This window comes from Ovis canadensis, chromosome 4 (assembly GCF_042477335.2).
Source record: "Ovis canadensis isolate MfBH-ARS-UI-01 breed Bighorn chromosome 4, ARS-UI_OviCan_v2, whole genome shotgun sequence".
Taxonomy (NCBI): Eukaryota; Metazoa; Chordata; class Mammalia; order Artiodactyla; family Bovidae; genus Ovis; species Ovis canadensis.
In genome coordinates, this window is record NC_091248.1 from 24585172 (window position 1) to 24605886 (window position 20715).

Genomic DNA, 20715 nt, shown 5'->3' on the forward strand with positions numbered 1-20715 from the left:
ATCTGCAAACTTAAAAACACAAATCTAAACAACCCACAAGTCAAAAATTCATCACCAAAACAGGGCTAAAATATTTTGTATCACACAAAAATAGAATCACAATATGTCAATATTTGTGGGAAGCAAATAAAACAACATAAATGCTTATATTAGAAGAGAAGAAAATTCTAAAAACAATTAACAAAGCTACTATTTCAAGAAGCTAAAAAATAAAACAAAGTAAACTCAAAGTAGGTAGGAAAAGGAAATAAAACCAAAAGTAAGTATCGGCAGAATAGACAATAGACAAATTATACAGAAAATTAATGAAGCCAAAAACTGGCTTATCATCAGTAGAGTTAACAACAATTTACCTGTATTATCAAGAAAAACAGGGAGAACATACAAATTACTAACATCAGAAATGAAAGGGGAAGACATCACTACAGATTCTAGGCATTAAAAAGATAAGGAAAATAAAAGAATCTATGCCAGTAAACCCCAAAGGCTAGATGAAACATACAATTCCTTGAAAAACAAGTTACAAAGTGATTCAACCTCTATGGCTCCATGTCCACTAAGGAAATAAAATTTGAAGGTAAAAACCTTCCCATGAGGAAAATCCTTGGTTCCGATGACTTCATTGGTAACTTCTGTTAACTATGTAAGCAAATGATACTAATGTTACATGAAATCTTTCAGAAGAGCTAGAAACACTCATAAAATTCACTCTATGATAACAGGATTACCTCCAAACCCAAACCTGAGACATTATTCAAAAAAGAAAATTAGCTAACAATATCCTTCATGAACACAGATGCAAAAATTCTTAGCGAAATTTCAGCAGACAAAATCGCAAAAGCAACTTTCGAGAAGAAGAAGAAAACAGTTGGAAAACTTACACTACCTGATTCCAGGACTTACTATAAGATGACAGCAGTCAAAACATCATGGCACTGGCAAAAGTATAGATATATAAATCAGTGGAACAGAGCAGAGAGTCCACAAACAGACCTAAACTTATATAGTCAATTCATCTGCGATGACAGTGCCAAGGTAACTCAAAGTGAAGAAGGCATGGTCTTTTTTAACAAATGGTGCTAGAACAGATGGATATCCATACCAGAAAAAAAAAAATGCGACTTGACTCTTCCCTCAAGCCATACACAGATTTAACCTGAATGGACCACAGACTTTACATAAAAGCAATAACTATAAAATTCTAGAAGAAAATATGAAAAAATCTGTGCCTTTGGGGTAAGCAAAGACAGGATACTAAAAAAAACACCAAAATCCATCAAAGAAAAAAATTATAAGCTTTGGAAAAATTAAAATGTCCTCTTTGACAGACACTATTAAGAAAACAAAAAGGCAAGCCAAAGACCTGGAGAAAATATTTGCAACACACACATCTGACAAAAGAGTGTTCTACAAGACACAAAAAACCCGCACAACACAATTGGATAATCCAGTTTTTTAATGGTCAAAATATTTGAATAGATACTTCCCCAAAGAAGGTAAGAGAATGACCAATAAGCAAATGAAAAGACGGTCAATAATGTTAGTCATTAGGTAAATGCAAATTAAAACCACAATGTGGTATCAGTTCACACTTAACATAGAATGCTTAACATTAAAAGGACTGACAATACCAAACGTTGAGTAGAAAGCAAATGAAGTGGAACCTCTATACACTGCTGGTGGAAATACAAAATGGTACAACCAGTTTGGGAAAGTTTGATAGTTTCTTTTAAAATTAAACATATTTATTGCAGCCATGAAATTAAAAGACTGCTTACTCCTTGGAAGAAAAGTTATGAGCACCCTAGATAGCATATTCAAAAGCAGAGACATTACTTTGCCAACTAAGGTCCGTCTAGTCAAGGCTATGGTTTTTCCAGTGGTCATGTATGGATGTGAGAGTTGGACTGTGAAGAAGGCTGAGCGCCGAAGAATTGATGCTTTTGAACTGTGGTGTTGGAGAAGACTCTTGAGAGTCCCTTGGACTGCAAGGAGATCCAACCAGTCCATTCTGAAGGAGATCAGCCCTGGGATTTCTTTGGAAGGACTGATGCTAAAGCTGAAACTCCAGTACTTTGGCCACCTCATGTGAAGAGTTGACTCATTGGAAAAGACTCTGATGCTGGGAGGGATTGGGGGCAGGAGGAGAAGGGGAGGACCGAGGATGAGATGGCTGGATGGCATCACGGACTCAATGAACGTGAGTCTGAGTGAACTCCGGGAGTTGGTGATGGACAGGGAGGCCTGGCGTGCTGCGATTCATGGGGTCACAAAGAGTCAGACACGACTGAGCGACTGAATTGAACTGAACTGAATACATCTGCCATACAAGTCAGCAAACCACTTCTAGATATTTGGTTTTAGTCACTAAGTTGTGTCCGACTCTTGCAACCACCTGAACTGTAGCCTGCCAGGCTCCTCTGTCCATGGGATTCTCCAGGCAAGAATACTGGAGTGGGTTGCCATGCCCTCCTCCAGGGGATCTTCTCGATCCAGAGACTGAACCCACGACTCCTGCACTGCAGGTGAATTCTTTACCATCTGAACCACCAGGGAAGCCCGTGCAAATACTACCCAGCATTTCAGGAATCCAGCAACAGGGAAAACAAAAACGTTAGCAACAAAATACTGACTAAAACAGAGATAATATGGAGAACTTTTTCAAAATTTAGAGCAATTCGCAGACATAGTACAACTATAAAGCCAGAATAAAATGTTTATTATATAAAAAAGCAAAGAACGACAACAAAAAAGATAGTTTAAGATTAAAAATATAACTGCAAAAAGAGTAAATTTAATAGATGTTTAGAAAATAGCACACATTTCTTTAGAATAAAGCAAAACAAGCCCAAAGGAAATAAAATAATTAGAAAGTAGAGGAAAAGGCGGCAAGAAACATAGAGGCCAATCTGTAAAAGTGAACCTTAAGAGACTTAGAAGTCCCAATTGAAAGACTGAATATCTGACGAACAAGAGGAATTCATGAAGAAAGAACAGAACAAACAGGAAAAAGTAACTTTTAAAAACAAATAAATATGCACAGAAAGATCTCAAGGAATGCCCAGCAAATTCAACTTTAACAAGTACCACACCCACATATTTCTTCACATATTTCTAAAGAACACATCCTAGCAGCTTTCAGAGCAAAGAAAAGTCACTAAAAACTAATTAGAAAATCATAGCAGTAGATGATTTTTTTTATTAGTAACACTGAATACAGAGAAAGCAATGTTTTGTGGCCAAAACTTTTCATCCTAGATTTCTACAATCAAGTCATAATCCTTTGCAAGAGACAAGAAAGATGCTTTCAAACAGGTGAGGCTTCAGAAAAGTTTCTCTCCCATACATAGTTTCTTAGGGAGTTTCTCACAAACCTGCAACTAGCAAAAGAAGGGTGTGAACCACTGAAGAGGAAGAGTCGGGAAGCAGGAAAGAGTAGCTCCAAGTCAGAGGAGCAGCGAAGAAGTCCCAGGAAGACAACAGTTCATCAATCCAAGTAAATAACCATTCTCAGCAAACCAAAACATCCGAGAAACTCCAGGAAATCGGGCCATTCAATAGAAATAGATGATATGATGAAGTGTTTGAAAAGAAAACGTTCTGGCTGTGATAAAGGCAAACAGTGTCAGAAAAATAAAAAGGCAATCATAAACTCCAGGAAAAACAAAGCAGAATAAGAAAGTGAAAAAGCAGTACCCTAAAATAGGTGTAATTTTTTAAAAGTGATGCAGAATAAGAAAAGAGAATCCAGATGTCTGTATTTAAGAAAGAAGGACTCTCTCAGCCTCACGGGGTTTTAACATTGGACCTATACCCTGAGGTTGCAAAACAGAATGCAAATGTTTAACAACTTTAGCAAAGTAGCTGACGGAAGCTATGACATTAACGGGAGTACAAAGGTAGAGGAAAGGTTAGGGAAATAAAGAATTCCTCTCTTACTAATGTAGACTCAAGAGACACTGCCGAAAGAGAAAGAACAAAAAAAGTTATGCTTAAAGATATTATTTTAAATCATCATAAAAAGTAAAAGTGTTCCTATCAAACCAAAGAGGAAGGAGATTAACAAGGAGTAGTTCTGACGAGCTAAATCTTCATCTTTCAGAATAGGAAGTCAATAGTTATTATCTGTGGAGAAGGCGATGGCACCCCACTCCAGTACTCTTGCCTGGAAAATCCCATGGGCAGAGGAGCCTGGTGGGCTGCGGTCCATGGGGTTGTGAAGAGTCAGACACGACTGAGCGACTTCCCTTTCACTTTTCACTTTCATGCGTTGGAGAAGGAAATGGCAACCCACTCCAATGTTCTTGCCTGGAGAATCCCAGGGATGGGGGAGCCTGGTGGGCTGCCGTCTATGGGGTCACACAGAGTCGGACACGACTGAAGTGACTTAGCAGCAGCAGCAGCTATTATCTGAAGTTTAGATATCAAGAAATAGAGCATAGTATATTATCTAGATTCACAGAGGAACAACCAGAAGCACCGAAAACAGAATTAAAAGAAGTTGTATCTGGGTACTGGGCACAGGGATAGTTGGGACAGGAGCCTTGCTTTTTTATCACATACTCTGCTATATTAATCACCAAGCATGTGTGTCATGATTATCAAGGGAGGAGGCACAAATTCTTTAATATTTTCTAGTAAGAGATGGTAGATGGGCCCTCCCCTGAACCTGTGGGGCTTTGAACTCACTTATAACCAACAGAATGTGGCAGAAGTAACCCTACCTGTTCTTAAGGACACTGACCGGCCTGTGGGGCCATGCAGGGCCACAGGAGTCCAGGTACTCTGCAGCCTTGATGCTGAGAGGAAGCTCAGGACACATGGAGAATCAAGGCGTATGTGCTTTGGTCCACAGGCCCCCTGCTCAGGTCTTAGCATATACCAACCAGCCTGAGTGAATACCAGACTTGTGAATGAAGACATCATCTCAAAATGAACCAAATCCCTGGCAGCCGTGTCAGCTCAAGGTGAAGACTCAGACATCACAGAGCAGAGATCCTACTCTCACCGCGCTCTGTTTCCCAGCCACCCAATCCTTGCTCCTAAGAAAAAGGTTGTCTCCAGCCCCTAAATTCTGGGGTAACTGACTACACAGCCATATTAATCAGAACAACTTCTTAAGAAGCTCAGTTGTGTCCGACTCTTTGCGACCCCATGGACTGTAGCTTATCAGGCTTCTCCATCCTTCGGATTTTCCAGGCAAGAGTGCTGGAATGGATTGCCATTTCCTTCTCCAGGGGACCTTCCTGACCCAGGAATCAAACCCGGGTCTCCTGTATTGCAGGCAGACGCTTTACCATCTGAGCCACCAGGAAAGCCCCCAATAGAAAACATAATTACTTTAAATTAAAACCCACAAATAACCCCCTTGGGTATTCTGCTTCAGTTACAACTCCTTGCAATGTATCTGACAGTAGGCTGGGACCACCGCACATTTTCACTCTATTCTAGTCTATTCCACACCATTCCATTCCTCCCCTTCTCCCCCCTCTTCCGCTTTTTTCTCCTTTTCTTTTCATCATTACTATTAGTCACAACTAAGTAATGTCAGATCCCTTGGGTGATCACAGTCAACTGATCTAAGCAGAGAAGAAAGGTGTTTGGAATGGCAGCAACACCACACAGAGGTACTGGGCCAAGGTTCACAGTGAGACCGGCCTGTGGTAAGGACAGCTATAGGGGCTTACACCACGACTTTACAGCTCACGTCAGACTCTTCAGGAAACTGACTGTCAATCCTTTCTATAAAATCTCGTGACCTAGAGAATCTGAAACCATACCCTAAAATTCCCACCAAAATATCTAAATCAGCTCTGCCACAAATCATACGACCATTTAAAATATCAGTTAATACTGTTTAAGTAAAATTATGTTCAGAATTGAATGAAAATATCAGTGGAAAAATTAGTTTAGAGGGAATATATCTTAGCGTCCAGTCTACTCGCTAATTATTAAATTATTCAATAATTCCTAATTACTGTCATAATCCAATTTACTAATATAATTATTAGACTATATAATCTTAAGAGTGTTAAATGGAATACTAATGAGTGAATAGAAAAATAACGCAGCTGCTGAATTTGGTGTTAATTTACATTTTTACTGTCATAAAAACTCCTGTAAAACAGTAATCTTTGCTCACTGCTTAGCTCTTTGGTAAGTCACTCAACAGGTATTTATGTGCCAGACACTGTTCTAGACACTGGGGGATAAAAGCAGTGAACAAAAGGGGCAAAAATTCATGTCTTCACAGAGCTTATGTTCTAATGCGAAGCATACATCCTATATTAATTCATGCATTACTTCAAGACATTTGCATGCTAGGTACAATGGACAATGCAAATATGGCTAAAAAGGAATCAGACAACCATGCCATTTTATCATTATGGAATTAAAAAGAATGATAGCCTGAGTTTACTTATTCAACAAACACTGGCTGTGGTCTTTCTAAACATGCCAGAACTGTAGGCTTCACTAAGTTTCAAAGCTTGAACTCTAAGAAAATTCAGATTTATGTAAGCATTGCCAGATTCTGTCACTATTTTACATCTTCACCATATAGTATCTCTCACTTCTACCTCAACTTAGCTCACTTTCTGCCATATTCTTCCCTCCCTTTTAATGAGTCTGTGGTCCTTTCAGTTCATAAGGTATCTCTTAACCATTATCTTTTGGTCTAATGATGGTTTCACCTCTCAACTTTATCACTTAAAGTGGGAAAAAATTACATCATTTTTCATAAACAAAGATGCTACTCTTGACTCATCTCAAAAGTCCTATTTTTCTCGCATCAGGAATGAGTACCACCAAATCAACCATGCTTTTGTATAGCTCTCCTAGAGACCAACTCTCCCCTCTAAGTCAACCTTTTGCTCTTTGCAAAACTAACTGGTTTAGTTGAGGACCCAAGAGGCATCATCAACCCTAAGCTCTAGCCTAATGAGCTCTTGGTTAGAGAAATTACTACTGATTAAATCTCATGGGCTTAAAGGAATTTGTAACAACTAGCAGGATGTCGCAACTTTTCTTTTCATCTTAATACGTAAGAGGTATGTTATTTCAAAGGAGGGATGCTGTCCCTGTTCTTTAAGGGGACTTCCGTAACTTAAATACACTTCAGTCTTGATCAGCAACAGGAGTCCTTTCCAGCCCAATCTCTAAATCTTGTCTCTGGGTTTCTTATGGCTCAACAAGAAAACATCCCATTTTTATCCAAGGCTATTTAATAGCTCCTTTAAGTGATTCTACATGGTTGGAATGTAGACGACATCATCTAAAACTCCCAACTTGAAACCACTCAGCTAGTTTCCTGGTTTCCACCAAAAAGTTTTAAAATGTATTGGTCAGAGCCAATAGCCTAACATTTAAAATGCAAAGACATATTTTGTTTTTCTTGTTCTGTTGCTGAATAGGGCTAAGCGTTAATGTTTCCAGCTTTACACATTCATACCTTACCTTCTAAAAAGAAAACATTAGGAAAAGTACATATTTTACAGTAATCATTAGGAATACCTAACACAGAAATTTATGAGATAACAATCAAAGGAAGCAAAATAAAAAAGACTTCATTAGAGATTAGTGTCCCTGAAAGATCTTAATGACTTAAACACAGAGTATATGGAACGAAATTTAAAATGTCCTAAGGTGGTCATGCCGAAAGAAGAGCCTTGGAAAATAAAAAAGCAGAAATTCCAGTGTGTGACATAAAAAGGAATCATTCTGTTTGAGATTCTGAAATAAAAAGAGAAAGAACAAATAATTCAATTCCTCCTTGAGTTAAATTGAACAGTGAACTAAAAAAGATATCGCACTTCCAAAAGTTCTGACAACGTGTTCTTGGGGGTGCTGTGTCCTCAGACCTGCCCACAATAAACCCATTAAAGAACAGGATATTGGGGAAAGGCGATTCCCCGGTAGCTCATTGGTTAAGAACCTGCCTGCCAGTACAGGAGAGGTAAGAGACAAGGGTTTGATCCCTGGGTCAGGAAGATCCCCTGGAGGAGGAAATGGCAGTCCACTCCACTATTTTTGCCTGGAGAATCCCATGGACAGAGGAGCCTGGCGGGCTACCACAGGGTTGCAAACAGTCAGACACAACCGAATGACTTCGCACACAGAAAGATTTCACCTAATTCCATTCCTCCGGAGAGTTCTTCCAGCACAGAAAGCCACATTAGTGGTAAAAAGAAAAGTAAAAGAATTCAAGCAATTGATTAAAATGTATTCAGAGTAACTTCCATTCTTATATTAAAAAACGTGCAAATTAGTTTCAACTTTTACTGAATCTGTGCACATTTCCTGATGCTAATGTCTTCTCTGCAGTACGTAAATTGAGTCCAACACTGTACAATTAACCATGGGAATTACTTAAATTTTAAAACTCACTTGACTATAAACTATATATGCTGGAGTAAAAAAAATGAAAATTCCTCTTTTCAATATTTATTATTCCTGGGAAACCAAATAAGTATAACCCAATATACAGATCCATTTTCCCTCTTTCTTCGACACTCCTTTGTATTAACATTCATGTGATGAAATAACCCACATGATCCCTTACTTACCTAGACCCCCTTTTCATTATTTCATTTGTTTATTTATTCATTTTATTTCCACTGGATGTAGAATGTAAATGGACGTGACCCAATAAACACTTTCTGCCTCAAGGAGCTCACCACTACAGGTGTGGAAAGTTAAAAGGATCAGAAACAGTGGGAGGAGGGGATTGATATTATACCTTATATAATAAGTATAATAATATACAGGGCAGAGACATATACCAAGTACCATAAGGGAGGGCTGAAGTTGTTAAGGCTCAAAGGAAGCAGAAATTTTATCCAAATGAAGGTATTAAGGACACACAAAAGTCCGGAAGCACATGACTAACGGAGGAGAAACAGGGTCTGAAATACATGAAGACAGAATCTGGACTGTGGGAAATTCTCCCAACCTCCGATGTGTAAAATTTTACGTGAAGAAACTGATTTTCTTCAGTGTTTGCTCAAAATGGAAATCCACCCCTGTCACAGATAACTTCGATAATTCAACATATGTAATTATGAACACTGTGCACTGATTTTTTTCTTTTAGGATAAGAAAGTGTGAAATTGAACTTATCAGAATTCCTCTGTTTGTAAGGCACAACCCAACAGCAATACTACAAACAATAAAGAGGACGGTCTACCCCCTGCCCAAAAAAAGGGGCACTAGAGCTTGGTTCTGGAGGATGCATACATAGCATTTCAACAAGTGCAGGCAGGTGGTACAGGGAGGAGGGCATGCTCTGAGACCAGCTCCCATTAAACACAGCGGTGGCGGCAAGGAGCCCAGGGAGGGGAAATGGACTAGTCACTATTACTGCAGGATGCAAGCACCGAACGTACACAGAGAACACAAGAAAATCCTATCAGAGTTGAAGCTAGGACTAAAGATTAAAAAAATAGACAGTCACAGGGAAAATTTTAAATATCAGTAAGTATTTGAACGTTCTTACTAAATAGCTTGGCATACTGCTACAGTCTAAACCAATAATTTGCCAGCATTTAGCTTGAGATACTATGTTCCTTCGTGCTTGCTCAGTTACTTCAGCGGTATCCGTCTCTTTGCAACCCCGTGGACTGTGGCCCTCCAGGCTCCTCTGTCCACGTGATTCACCAGGCAAGAGTACTGGAGTGGGTTGCCATGCCCTCCTCCAGCGGATCTTCCCAACCCAGCGATCGAACCAGTGTCTCCTGCATCTCCTGCACTGTAGGCGGATTCTTTACCACTAGCCACCAAGGAAGCCCTATAATGTTACATGCAACTCTAAAACGATGAAAAGGTCTCATGTGAGGGGCGTATCATTTAATTTACTCTACTTCATTCAGGAAACTTACTGGGCAACTAACAGTATGGACCCTGTTATTTATGGATATAAAAGATACAGCCCACCTTTGTCTTCAAGTCAGCAAACACAAAATCATTAAACTGAAAATATTCTTCTCATTCAAAGGAATGTTTTCTGATATGCAATGCCCACCAGTCATCCTGTTCTGTTAACACTAGATATAAACCTGTTTTTGAGCCTTAGTTATCCTCAGTTTGTATCTATAACTCATGTAACTGAGGAATAAAGTAACTGATTAAAAATCAGGCAATTTTTTAATGCATTTACACAACAATTCCTACACAGGTCAAAGAGGGTTGAATCAAGTTAAACCTAAAACCCTTTTCAATGAAAAAAACTCCTGTACTGTGATTCTAATTCTACTGAACTAAAATCCTTTAGGAAGGTTAAATAGGACTCAGTAATTAAAATGGCTACTTGAATGACAAAGTAAGTAGCTGTCCAAATTTAGGTAAACTACTAACTGTTTAATAATGATTCCATCCCAAATTGGCTTCCAGGCTACCGCTGCGCCTGTGCACACACACACACACACACACACACGCACACACAGATTCCTGCCACATGCTTTAAGCTGCCTTTATTTTGTGATACATACATACAATGGAGTATTACTCAGCCATAAAAAGGAACGAATTTGAGTTGGTTGCACTGAGGTGGATGAGCCTAAAGTCTGTTTACGGCGTGAACTAAGTCAGAAAGAGAAAAACAAATATCATATATTAACGAATATATACGGAATTGAGCAAAAGAGTACTGATGAGCCTATTTGCAGGGCAGGAACAGAGAGGCAGACGTAGAGAGTGGACTTGTGGGCACAGCGAGGTAAGGCGAGGGGGCAGTGCGCTGACGGAGTAGCACTGACACGTATCATTCCCACGTGCAACACAGGCAGCTATCGGGAAGCACCTACACGGCACGCTCAGCAGAGTGCTCTGGGATGCCCTGAAGGGGTGGGCGGGGGGTGCTCAGCTGAGTGCTCTGGGATGCCCTGAAGAGGTGGGCGGGGGGGGGGAAGAAGGCTCAAGAGGAAGAGGATATACGGATATTATGGCTGATTCACGTTGCTGTATGGCAGAAATTAACAGAACACTGTAAAGCAATTATTCTCCGATTAAAAATATTTTTTAAAAAATGTTCTTGGGACTTTTCTTGTGGTCCAGTGGCTAAGACTCCAAGCTCTCAAGACAGGGGGCCCAGGTTTGATCCCTTGTCAGGGAACTAGATCCCACATGCTGATAAATAAATAAATAAATATATATTTTTAAAGGCGCCTTTATTTCACTTTAATGGGGAGCAGTTACATGAGTAGCTGGTAAAACAAAATCAAGCATGGCAACACACAGGTGACATTCAGAACAACTGTCTGGTAGCTCTTACAAAACTCCTCCCTCTGACTGCTCACCCGCCTGCCCCAGTAGACTTAGCATCTATAGATCACCAATCAAATGGTAACCTTTATGTAGGCAGGCTTGTCACCAACCACCTGTGTCTATTTTCCATGCACTTGTAAAGGGCCCCACTTCCAAACACTACCTTCTTATTTGTACTCCCACTCCTCCTGTGCCCAGATTTCATCTCTGCTGTGTTCTAGAACACCAGGAAGCTCATGATTAATTTCCTTCCTAAGAAGACTGAGAAGGACTTCCCTGGGGGTCCAGTGGTGAAGAATTCGCCTGTCAATGCAGGGGACACAGGTTCGATCCCTGGTCCAGGAAGATTCCATACGCCATGGAGCAACTTAAGCCTGTGCGCCGTAACTACTGAGTGGATGCTCTAGGGCCCCTGAGCTGCAACTCCAGGAGCCCACAGGCCTAGCGCCTGGGCACCCTGAGACAAGCCACTGCAGTGAGAAGCCGGCGCACATCACAACCAGAGAGACATTCCCCCTCACCGAAACTAGAGAGAGCCTGAGCGCCGATCAAGATCCAGCGCAGACAAAACCAAACAAACCAACCTTACAAAAGAAGACAGAGAAGCTTATCTGAGCCTCATGGGAACTAGAAACGGTGTGGTCAGTTCAAGAGGCATGGGCAACACATATTTGCTTAGGTGTCTAGTAGAAGTTGCTAGCCTACCTAACTTTCAAGTATTATAGTGTTTATTTCACTAACTGGGAATCAGATGCCAGGGCCACATTATGAAATAGTTCATAAGCATTTAGATTTACCTGTTCTTTGTCTCAAATGAATTTAGTATTATTACTTAATTATTTAACTACATTATTTACCCATGTTTTTACTTAACTATAGCTATTTAAATGATCATAGTTATTACCCAATTTCCTTAAAAGCAGAATTTAATGGGTAATCTCCACACTTTTTTACAGATTTACTTCAGTAAGGCATACTGCAGAATTCAAGAATTTTCTGAGTTGATATGTCATTTATTCCTGGCAAACCATCACCTTTGTCTACATATAGTTCATTTTTTCCAAACTAGAAATGTACTCACTAGAGTTAACTTCTTCCATCAAACGAAAGAAATTATTTTAAAACTGCTACTGAGATTTTAGAGCATGTTAACAACTTTCAAATGGCATGGCAGGCAAGCTGCCTGACCTCTGGATTTTAGTTTATCTATAATATCAAAGGGCTGAAAGACCTCCAAAGTGTCTTCCAATCCTATTATTAATGAGTTTCCCATGACACAGAGTATTGGATGTTTTATTCTTAAAAAACATTCTTAGGAAATCATTAAGAGTGACACATGATTTTTTTTAAGGTAATTTACTTTTTTAAAATTTGATTTTTAATTGGGAGGATAATTGCTTTACAATGTTGTGTTGGTTTCTGCCATACAACAATGTGAATCAGCTATTAAGTGAGAGAGTGTGTGTGTGTGTGTGTGTGTCTGTGTGTGTGTGTGTGTACACCCTTCCTCTTGAGCCTTCTTCCCAACCCTCATCCCCCTCTCAGTTGTCACAGACGGCCAGGTGGGGCTCCCTGTATTATACAGCAACTTCCCACTAGCTATCTGTTTTACACAGGCTAATATATATGTTTCAGTGCTTCTCTCTCCTCCCTAAAGGTAATTTACTTTTAATAAGGAGTCTGTTTTCACAGATATTCACTTACCTTTGTTCCAAACATAGGAAAATACCCTAAAAGATACTCAAGTTTAAACAAGTCTTCTTCTTAGGAGCTACTTCCTCATTGATGGAGAAATTCTAATAGTTCCATAGTGGTAACAGTTGTGTGAAAAGGACACAGCGCAATCCATGGCAACAGTTCAGCCCTACCAAGTTCTTCTGTGGCAACGAGGAATGGGAGAACATCACTAGGAAAGTGTGTATTTACTAAATAAGTTCAATAACTTGGAGACTTCCCAAGGTGCTCTCAGAGATTGAAAGACAAAACCTACTTTTCACATAAAAAGACATTTAAAATTCCTGCTTCTCCAGTCTTCACTGAAACAAGTCCTAATAAATATATTCTGCTAAGTCGCTTCAGTCGTGTCCGACTCTGTGCAACCCCATAGACGGCGGCCCACCAGGCTCCCCCGTCCCTGGGATTCTCCAGGCAAGAACACTGGAGTGGGCTGCCATTTCCTCCTCCAATGCATGAAAATGAAGAGTGAGAGTGAAATCACTCAGCCGTGTCTGACTCTTAGCGACCCCATGGACTATAGCCCACCAGGCTCCTCCATCGATGGGATTTTCCAGGGAAGAGTACTGGAGTGGGGTGCCATTGCCTTCTCCAAATAAATATATTATTCACCCACAAAATAACATTTTATTCAGAAGGATTCCCATAAACTAACCCACCTGAGGATCCCTGTTTATGCAGCAACAAATCAGGTATCTTTCTGCTCTGTTAATAGGTTTTCCCAGAGAAATCACATGTGTATTCTTTTTATGATATTACTGAGATCATTAAAAAGAGGAAATGGGAAAACTCTCCTTGAATAACCACCGGTGAGCTATATGCATTTTTCAGGTTTTCTTACAGCAGCGATTAAATTTGCTAATAGCGATAATTTAACATATTCAGACATCACCAGTTTATTCACTGAAATACTGTGAGCTTTAGATTACTGAACTGGTACTTGAATTTGAATGACTTCCCCTGCTACCCTAACAAATTCCATCCCTGGAGACAACACTGATAACACTAGCCAGTATCTCTGACATGATACTCATGTCTCCAGGTTATGGTGACCATATTATTCCTTCAAAACCAGGGAGAATTATTGTTTCAAATCCCGTTGGTTTTTAAACAGTAAGTCCTTCCTAAATCTTTGTTGAGTAAGTGAAGCTCAGATGTTCATATCTATCAATTGCATGTCAATATTGCCTTATACAGATCTCTGTGTATGTCCCTAAAGTGAAATTTAATCCCGCCAAAGCATTTGACTCTGATTAGTGTTTCAGTTATCTATTCAATCAGCAAATTCTCGGTAACCAAATTATCACAAATATTAACTGTTTTAAAAAAATGGTTAGGTGAAATATAGCAAAAAGTCAATGGAAATAAAGAGAAATGAATTTTTAAAAAGATCAAAGAATTGCTCATCCCATGACAAGGTTAAGTTCTGTAAATGTAGAGACTTTTTCAACTTGTTCACTGATGTATCCCCAGCTTCTAATAGTTTCTGGCAAATACTGGGCCCTTGATAAATATTTGGTGAATGGATAGAATGCTGATAAGACATGTTATTTTATCCACTCTGCTTACTTAGTTCAGAACGTAAAACGGGATTCATTTGTGGCGTGCAGAAGCTCTAATATAGGATCATACTGAAGTCTGATTCTGGTGAAGGCTGCCAGATTTAGAATTAACTAACTGTAAAATACAAATAAATTTATATCCCAGACACTGACTAGCTGATCAAGCCTGGGCCTGGGATACATCAAGCCACAGGTAAGCAAGAATTTCAAGTCATTATCCCTGTGCATGCCGGCAGTCCCAGAGCCAGCAACAACAGGCAGCTTTTCAGGCAAATCCACCCAATATCTCAAACTTTTGAAAAACTAATGTGTTTATTATACTTCTTCAAGCTTTGGGGTTAACTGTCTGTGGGTAGGGCCTATAATTATGATCAATTACATGTGACTTGAAGGCATTTATACAGGCACCTATCTGCCCTTTTAAGAAACCTTTAAAGAACCAGCCACAGGACTGTAAAATGGATCCTCTGGGGCAACAATAAATCACAGGTTTGGGGGCCCAACTCTGACAACTCTCCCTTAGAAGAGAAGAATTTGTCACCTGTCCTTGATTTCCTAATCCTGCCTGAGCAATTTTCACCATCATCTAAAATGTGAATTCCTAGTCAAGCTCAGCAAGTCGTGGGGACCAGTAATTGCCCCCAGGCAGAAGCGGAAGGGAAGAAACAGGAAGGAAACAAATGGAATGGAGATCTGCAGCTCGTGAGGATGACATCATCGATGATTTTCTCAAGTGTCATTGAACTTCATGGCATATAACTGATGGTCCTTTCTGACAAACTATAGGCTCATTATATTTCGAGTAGCTTCGTGGTTCTGGAGCTTGTAATGTCTAGGCTTGAGTATGATTCGTCCTACAGGAAAGGACAGGTGAGCCTTACTGGGAACTTTTACCAAGGCAAGCCCCCTGTCCCTCCCCACCCCCCCATCCCCACCGTCAATCTTTGAACACAAATAATACTTGGACATCTAAAGCACTCTTAAATTTATAAACTGTTCACATATACACTATCTCAGTTTCTCCTCACGAGTCTTAAGAGGTAGATGTCATCTTTACCACTTAACATGTGAAACAGTTTTAGAAATGATCCCTTTGTCTTCAACATATCAGTACAATTTCAACTTATCAATGCAATCTCCTAGAATTTCTCAGTACAGAATCCAAAACATGGCTTCGTTAGAAATGTGTAAAGACACACCAACCTCAAGAAGATAAATCAAGAGAATAAGTTGGGTTTGCCGGCACAAGGGCAAAAACAACTTCCCTCCATTATGAGAGTAAATAGTGCTTTAGGGAAAGGACGGTGTTACACAGGGGTGCCTCTGTAATACCTCTACGATTGGAAGGACATGATTTTATTTATATACATGATAATCATCCTTAACTGGACACTATCCATAGGTAACAGACAAAATAAAACAAGAATTTTGGACTTAAATTCTAGCAGTGGAATTCACCCTTTGGGAAGTGACTGGGTGATCCCTGTAGGAAGATAACTAAGTTACAGGGTACAAATGTACCCTTCGCTTTCCTCTCCAGTATCACAAAGATGACCCAAAAGGGTTTCTGTTGTTTTTCAACAACAACAAAAAAACACACAGGTTACCTACAGTTTTTATATATAATCTCATCTTCCTAAATCACTGATTCTTTCAGTCCCTCTCTTCTCTATTGGCTAAAACATAGGTATACTGGGATCCAAGCTTTACAGCCATTTACTGCCTTGCTCACGTAGTTACGATTCTTTGCTGCCTTCTCGCCTGAGTCCTGACCGTGGCAGGAACAAAGCACCATACAAGTCATCCAGCCTGGGATGAGAGGAGACAAGTCGAAACCTCCCAGGAAGACTGCAGACACATGGGCTCCCTGAGTCTATAGAGGGCTTGGTATTTCAAAGGTCAGTCTTGGGTCTCTCCACTTTGGTGACTAATGTTAAATTGTTTGACTTTTCACAAAAACATTTAGCTATGCTTATTTACATAATCTCATCCACAGCACACATACAGTAGTAGATATGTATTTGTTGACTAGAGCCCCTCGATGGATGAGAAGACAGGAAGAAGACTTCAAGACCTCCTTTTTCCAACTTATTATCTTAGACGTTGAGAAAGGTAAAATCACACCCTAATTTGTAGAAGTTTCCGGGCATTCCTTTTCAGCTTAAAACTATGCACCTCTGTTTAAAAAAGAAAAGGATGACACACCACACAATGTCAAACACACAATGGGGAAATTCCAGGATCACTAAGAAAACACCATTATCCAAAGTCACACACTTTGGTTTAATACTGGATCCCACACAAGAAACACTGTAAGAACTGCTGCCTCCCCACCCTCCAGCACAGCCCACCCAGGAAAATCCTGGGCAGGACGTTTAGAATCTAAATATTCCATAACCTGGACTGACTGACAGGGAAGGAGCCTAAGGACTATGCCCTCTTAGACACACAAAATAGTACAAACAGATAACATATTTGGAAGACATTTTTAAAAGGACACAAACTGGGCGTTGGCACTGAAGTTCTTCATCAGGAATCCTTATCATTATGCAATGTTAGCGAAAGGAAACTGTAGGTGTAATTGACAAAATTATTCTCAAGTGTTTCTGCACTTTAAAACCTCATTTATACTAGGCTCTGGCAGAAGACTTTTCTTCCTACTAATTACCACCATACCCTGTTACCTCTCATTCATTCTCTCAAAAACTTCCCCAATGGCCAAGGAAACTACGCGGGGGGGCTGGGGGTGGGGGGCTGGGGGTGGGTGGAGGCCTGTCCGAGATTGCCCTGTTCTATCCCCTAAAAGACACCCATCTTTCAGGACCCCTTTCAGGACGAACCAGGAGAAAAACACTTAGAACTGGCACAGCGGCGAGGAAGGCTGCGCAGGTCATATTTTCTGACTGGTCTTTTTGCTCGCTGTCTGGCAAGATCACCAGCTCTGGCTCGTGGCTCTGTCGACAAAACTCACTCTCACTCCGTAAGGTCGACGGATGGCGCCATGCCTCCCCCGCCGTCCCCCCACCCTTCCGCACACGCAGCATCTCCGTGGGGCCGGGGATACCAGGCCCTCCCCCAGCACACGGCCCCCGACGGCACGGGCGCCGATGCACCGCTCACCTGACCACGTTGGGGTGCTCGAAGGTCTCCAGGTGCCTCAGCACCGCCACCTCGCGGATGGTGGAGAGCGGCATGCCCTCCTCGCCAGTCTGCACTCGCACACGCTTCAGCGCCACGAAACGGCCTCCGTTCTTCAGGTCCCGGGCCTTGAACACCTTCCCGTAGGCGCCCTCCCCGATCTCCGCCACGCACTCATACTGCTGGTCAGCACGGCTCAGGCCGTCCTTCTCCATGCCGCCCGGCGCGGTGCCGCTGGGGCGGGCGGGGGGCGCGCTCGGCTCGCTGGTGGCCGCCGCTCGCCTCCTCCCGGACTCCCCGGCCGGCTCCCTCGCGCCCCGGAGCTCGGTCTCGCTTACTCTCTCACCCCCCGCCGACTACCACGCTCGGGCGCTCGGACTCTCGCGGCCGCCGGGGCTGGATGGAGCGACCTCCCCGCGGGCGGGCGCAACCCTGGAGCCGCCGCTGCGAAACTCCGCCTGCTGAGTCGCCGAGGAGCGAGCCGATCCCTCCTCTTCCCTCCCAGAAGCGCAGTCCTCTGCAGACACCGAGGCGATTACATAGTCTGTCTCAGCCCGAGCGCGTCTCAGTCCACGGTCATTCCACCTAAAAGAGGAGACGGGAGGACAAGAAGAAAGTGTAATCAGACATCCCAGGCGCCTTCTCCGGGGTTCCTACAGGGACCCCTCCTCCTCCTTTACGCAGCCCCCATCGCTACCCTCTGCGAGCTCCTGCCCTCCCAGGCCGCTTCCTTCCTGGTTCCTCCGAGAAAAACGAAGTTACTTTTCTTTCCCTGCAGAGCTGGAGCCGTCTTCGCCCGGAGAGGTTGCAGGGGCCCCTCGGGGATGAGCGCGGGGCGCTGGACGCGGTGGAACGAGAGGGGGCGTGCCAAGCAGCCCAGAGTGTGCCGGGAGCGCGGGGGAGGGGAGGCGCCGGGCACGTCAATGTCACGGCTTAATATTTCCCTGTATCATTGTGTTGCGCTGCTCCCCTCCCTGCCTGCCGGGCCTGGACGTCAGGGGACAGGGGCTCCATGGGTGCCGTGGGGGCGTTCTGGGGTCGTGCGCAGCCTGGTGTGGACAGACCTCGGGTCCGCCTGAGTGCGGCCGCAGAATGTGGGTGGGGGCTCCCAGGACCTTTGTAACCCGATGCTGCGAGTGTGCGAGAAGGGGTGGTCAGACATCTGCTCGGAAATTGCTTCCTTTCTTTCTACTTTCAGTTTTTCTACGAGGAGACATTTAAAAACGACACACAAATGGTCTTTTTAAGGTAAAAGAGTCTGGGTTGGAAACGGAATCCTTCCTCTTACTTGGGAAGACCTCCCTGGTGGAAACCCATCAGATCCGAGAGGGCGGGAGCTCCCGCTACTCCGAAGTGGGTGAGCGATGCCTCCCCCCGCGGTGTGGCGGCGGGGGCGAGGGGGCGGGTGAAGTCGCCTACGGAACCCTAAGAATGGGATAAAGAGGTGCTCGCCGCACTTCAGCTTGTCGTCTCCTTGGAGAACAACTTCAGAAGCAAAGCGGCATAATCGTGACTTGCCTTGAATTTTTCAACCGATTGCAACCTGAGCAAAACTCAGCTTCCCCTTAAATAGGGTGAGGGGTGGGGGGAGTAAAGGCTGAGCCTCCAGGGGAAAGCGAAAAGGGGTTGCGCCCCCGGGGCCAGGACTCGAGAACCTTTCCCCACTCCCAGGGTTGTTCCCGAAGTAGGTAGCAGAGGTGGTTGCTCCACTCCCCTTTCAGTTTAAGGTCGGATCCGAATAGCAGCCAGTGACCCCCGGAGCTCACCCCACACACACAACAAAGCGGCGAAGGGGGGGGGGGTCGCACTCTTCTTTCCCATTCAAGCTGCAATCCAGGACCCAGGGGACCTCTGCTCCACCAACGCTGTGGCCTCCGCCGGACATTCGCCGCTCCGACTGCTTGTCCGAAATTCCCCGGAGCTCCTCGGAATTACCTGCCCCGCAACCTCTGGCTCGCTCGCCTTCCGCCAGGAATTAAAGATACAGACTGCGCGACCCTTGCGGTCTGCGGGCGGAGGGGACCGCGGAGAGCACCGGGCCCCTCACACTCTCTCCATTCAAAATTCTCCTTAAAAGGTGAAGGCCAGTCCTGGGTAAGGGGGCCGAGGAACGAGCCCCCTGAGCCAAGGAACAGCGGTCGGAGCCAGGCCGAGGGCCACACAGGTAGCGGAGGAGCCGCGGCGAGCGGCGCCGCCCGCCCCCTCCCGCAGGCCCCCTCCCAGCCCCAGTCCTGCCCGCCGCCCGGCGGCGAAGGAAGCGGCGGGGACGTCCCACCCCCGCAGGGAGCTGCGCCCGCCGCCCCCGCCGGGCCCCGCACCGCCCGCCCCGGCTCTCCCCCCTCGCTCCCCGGACTGTCGGCTCCGGCGGAGAGAAACGGGAGCAGCCGTGCCTCCCCCCCGTCCCCCGCCCCGTCCACTTTTTTTGTTGTTGTTGTTGCTTTCCCACGCTGGCTGAATGTGACTTGACCCCATTTCAAAAAAGTTTGACAGAGTGCTTCAACATTTCCGCATTCCTCCGCGACTACAAAGGCTGCAGCCGCCTCCTTCTGCTTTCTGTCTCTGCTCTCTGTCTTCACACTCAATGAAATCCTTCATGTGCCTCTCCCGAAGCCTGCCAAGCACCGCAAGGGTCGCCACCACCGCGGCGACCAGAGGCCGCCCCGGGGGACCACGACTCCCGCGTGTACACACACGCAGATGCGCCCACGTGCACACTGACGGGCGCGGGGCTCGGGCCAGGAGGTGTTCACCCCGGGGGCGTGCGTTTTAACGATATTTTAAATTAGGAAAGTAAACTAGGAAACTAAAGCAAGCGTCCATCCTTGCGGGGGGACTTCCAGCCTGGGCACTGGCCGCCGGCGTGCACTCCTCTCTTAAGTGCAGAACACGCCCGCGGGGGCTGCCAGCAAGAAGTCTGCGTTAACATTTATCTCGCGGTGGGGAAGGTGGAGCTCACACCCACACCTCGGCGAGATGGAGGGGGAGCTTTCGTGGGGAAATAAATACAAGGCACCGAAACACA

At 43.8% G+C, this 20715-nt stretch overlaps 1 protein-coding gene across 6 annotated transcripts in view; it reads right to left on the minus strand.

The window, feature by feature from the left end:
* CDK6 (cyclin dependent kinase 6) overlaps positions 1-20715 on the minus strand; it is a 259075-nt gene that overhangs the window by 237485 nt on the left and 875 nt on the right. For 2 of the 6 annotated variants that reach the window (XM_069587399.1, XM_069587405.1), the window contains exon 2: positions 17676-18278. In XM_069587399.1, coding sequence (XP_069443500.1) covers positions 17676-17908 — 233 coding nt within the window. In that variant the 5' untranslated portion in view covers positions 17909-18278. Of the gene's footprint in view, positions 1-17675; positions 18279-18390; positions 18790-19459; positions 20041-20715 lie in introns of those variants that run through there. The other 4 variants (XM_069587402.1, XM_069587404.1, XM_069587401.1 and 1 more) reach the window with 4 other exon arrangements.